The sequence below is a fragment of the Nicrophorus vespilloides genome, unplaced genomic scaffold (genome assembly GCF_001412225.1).
Source record: "Nicrophorus vespilloides isolate i.1.1-1 unplaced genomic scaffold, Nicve_v1.0, whole genome shotgun sequence".
Taxonomy (NCBI): domain Eukaryota; kingdom Metazoa; phylum Arthropoda; class Insecta; order Coleoptera; family Silphidae; genus Nicrophorus; species Nicrophorus vespilloides.
The window spans coordinates 7,590-9,953 of record NW_017098428.1 but is presented as its reverse complement, the minus strand read 5'-3'; the positions used below and the strand labels follow the sequence as shown (position 1 = coordinate 9,953).

Below are 2,364 nucleotides of genomic sequence, written 5' to 3'. Positions count from 1 at the left end.
ATAATTACGTTAACAAATCTTTATAATTAGTGAGTAGCAAAATAACAGATGGCGACACCTAAGAGTAAGTATTTAAAATAGTATAACTTGCACATTTTTACTTCGATATTTCACCGTCTAATAAATATTGTAAACAATATTTAACAACAAATTCAACTGCAAGTACTTATTGTCAATATAGTCAATATCAAAGCTATTGGAATGAATTACAAGTATCTATAGATGGCGCCAATGGTAATTTTGAATTACAAAATTGTATTCTCCATTAAGTATTATTAAGCTGTGTTAAACTGATTGCATAATTATAAGTATTATACAATCAGATTTAAATACTATGCAAATTTGTTTGATACAAAAAAAAGTAGATGTTAATTTCGAAATAATAAATGCAAATTGAGTAATGTGGACAATTAAAATTGATGAGATTGATGTAAATAAGCTACAAAATATTTTATTTATGTAATTTAAATTTCATTATCAAACTAATAAGAATGTAATTTATATATTTATAAATGCATTTTTGATTAGAAAATTAATGGTTTAATTAATTAATACTAATGTATTTAATTTATTTTTGCCTGTACATTAAGTAGTTCTAAGATAAATTCGTCCTAAGCTTTAATCAAAGTGTAGTCAGGGCTTTCAACGTCGGTTTATAATCCATCATATCCACTAGATGCTTCTTGTTGGCGTGATACATGTTTTCGAAGTAACTCTGCCAATCGACCTGACTGAAGTCAAAGAACAACAATTTCCTCTCCTCTTGATCCATCGATTCCCAAAGATCATCTATATTCTTCGACTCGAATTGGAATTCCTTGTACATAAAATGCTCCATCAGCTGCATCATCTTCTCGTGCCTCTGTATCTCCTTGACATAACTAAATCACGTAATTATGAATCAATCAATTTCAGATCGAGAAGTCACAACTCACATTCCTTTCCTGCCGTTCATCTCCAAGACAAGATCCTTCATGTGGCTGAGGAACCTGTACTTCAGACTACCAAACATCAACCAGGGATCCTTTATGTTCTTTATATACATGTGGTACTGCTCAAACCAGGTGGGTTTATTCGTGATCAGAGTATAGAATTTGGTCTTCTCTCTGCAAAGAATTACTTGAAAATAACTGTTTGTTTTTGTATTGTAGATTACTTGATGTTTGCCGCGTCGCAAGTAGCTGCTATCAAAGCGTTGGTGGAGAGATCGATGGGTATCATGTTACCTTTAGCTTTGGGATTCAGATTGAACATTAAACCCGTGTGAGCTTTCCGCAGGATAGCCGAAAAGGCGGAGCAATTTATCATCCAGTACGGGTAAGGTTCTTGGTAAGCTTCACTAACTGAAACGTAAAACTTTAATGTTGGTTTGTTTTAGGTGAAAGGATGTTTACTGCTTCCCGGTCGGAATATGCCAATCTTCATATCGGTGTTGTTCTTGTACAGGAGGTTTTCTGCAGCGTTTTTGGTGTATATGTAGGTGTTGGGCCAATCCTTCAGGTAAGTCTTAGCCTTTACCTCGATTTCATCCTTCGTGAGAGTGTCGTGCATTCGTATTAGATCGAGCGGATCTTGGGACATTTCGTAGCTTCGATCTTGGATCGAAGACCTCGAGAATCTGTGATTTATAAAAGCTGTGGAAACGTGCATGAAGCACTGCAAAAAAAAAATACAAATTGTGGTTAGATCAAATAAATAGACTCACGTTTAAGTTGGTGCATCTCTTGGCGATTTTGAAAACCTCATTGGTACCGCAAAGATTAAGATTGATGGCGTTCTTTAAAGGTTCCACAAACCTTACAGTAGCTGCGGCATGATAGATCACGTTCACTGTGTCGCTGATATGCTTCAGACTGTCTTCGCTCAAACCCAAGTTAGGTTCGCTGATATCACCTTCCAACCAAACGATTTTACTCGTAAGATCAACATTGCTACGCTTCAAACAATCGAAAGCCTTGAAAATCATAAAATCTTAAATTCGATTAATTAACCGTTTCTATATCACTTACATCCAAGCTGAAATAGTTCGATGATCTCTGACCTAAACTCTCGCCATTCTTCCTCCTCACGACCAAATTAATGCTTCCAATTTCCGGAAAAGCTCTGAGCAACTTCTCCACCAAAGATACCCCAACTAATCCAGTTCCGCCTGTTATCAGAACGTTTTTGTTTGCGAAAAACTCTCGGATTCTCAGCATCTTTTAAAAAAATAACTGTCCACTCTTCGTTTGACAACGATTATTTATATGGACACTGGACTTCTTATCGATGTTTTTCTCCCCCGGTTGACCGCAATCAGACAAAGCAACAATTACCGTTAGCAATTCACTTTCAATGCTTGTGATTCGACCGCGACTGGAGCTG

At 36.0% G+C, this 2,364-nt stretch overlaps 1 protein-coding gene across 1 annotated transcript; it reads right to left on the bottom strand.

Annotated features, from left to right (window-relative positions):
* Nucleotides 1-555: 555 nt before the first annotated feature.
* LOC108562438 (fatty acyl-CoA reductase 1-like) lies at nt 556-2,364 on the bottom strand. Its single transcript, XM_017920768.1, has 6 exons — nt 2,010-2,364; nt 1,706-1,954; nt 1,395-1,656; nt 1,157-1,343; nt 936-1,106; nt 556-881 (listed from the first exon to the last, which is right to left on the bottom strand). Exons 1-6 carry the CDS (start codon nt 2,196-2,198, stop codon nt 623-625), a joined length of 1,317 nt encoding a protein of 438 aa, XP_017776257.1. The 5' UTR covers nt 2,199-2,364; the 3' UTR covers nt 556-622.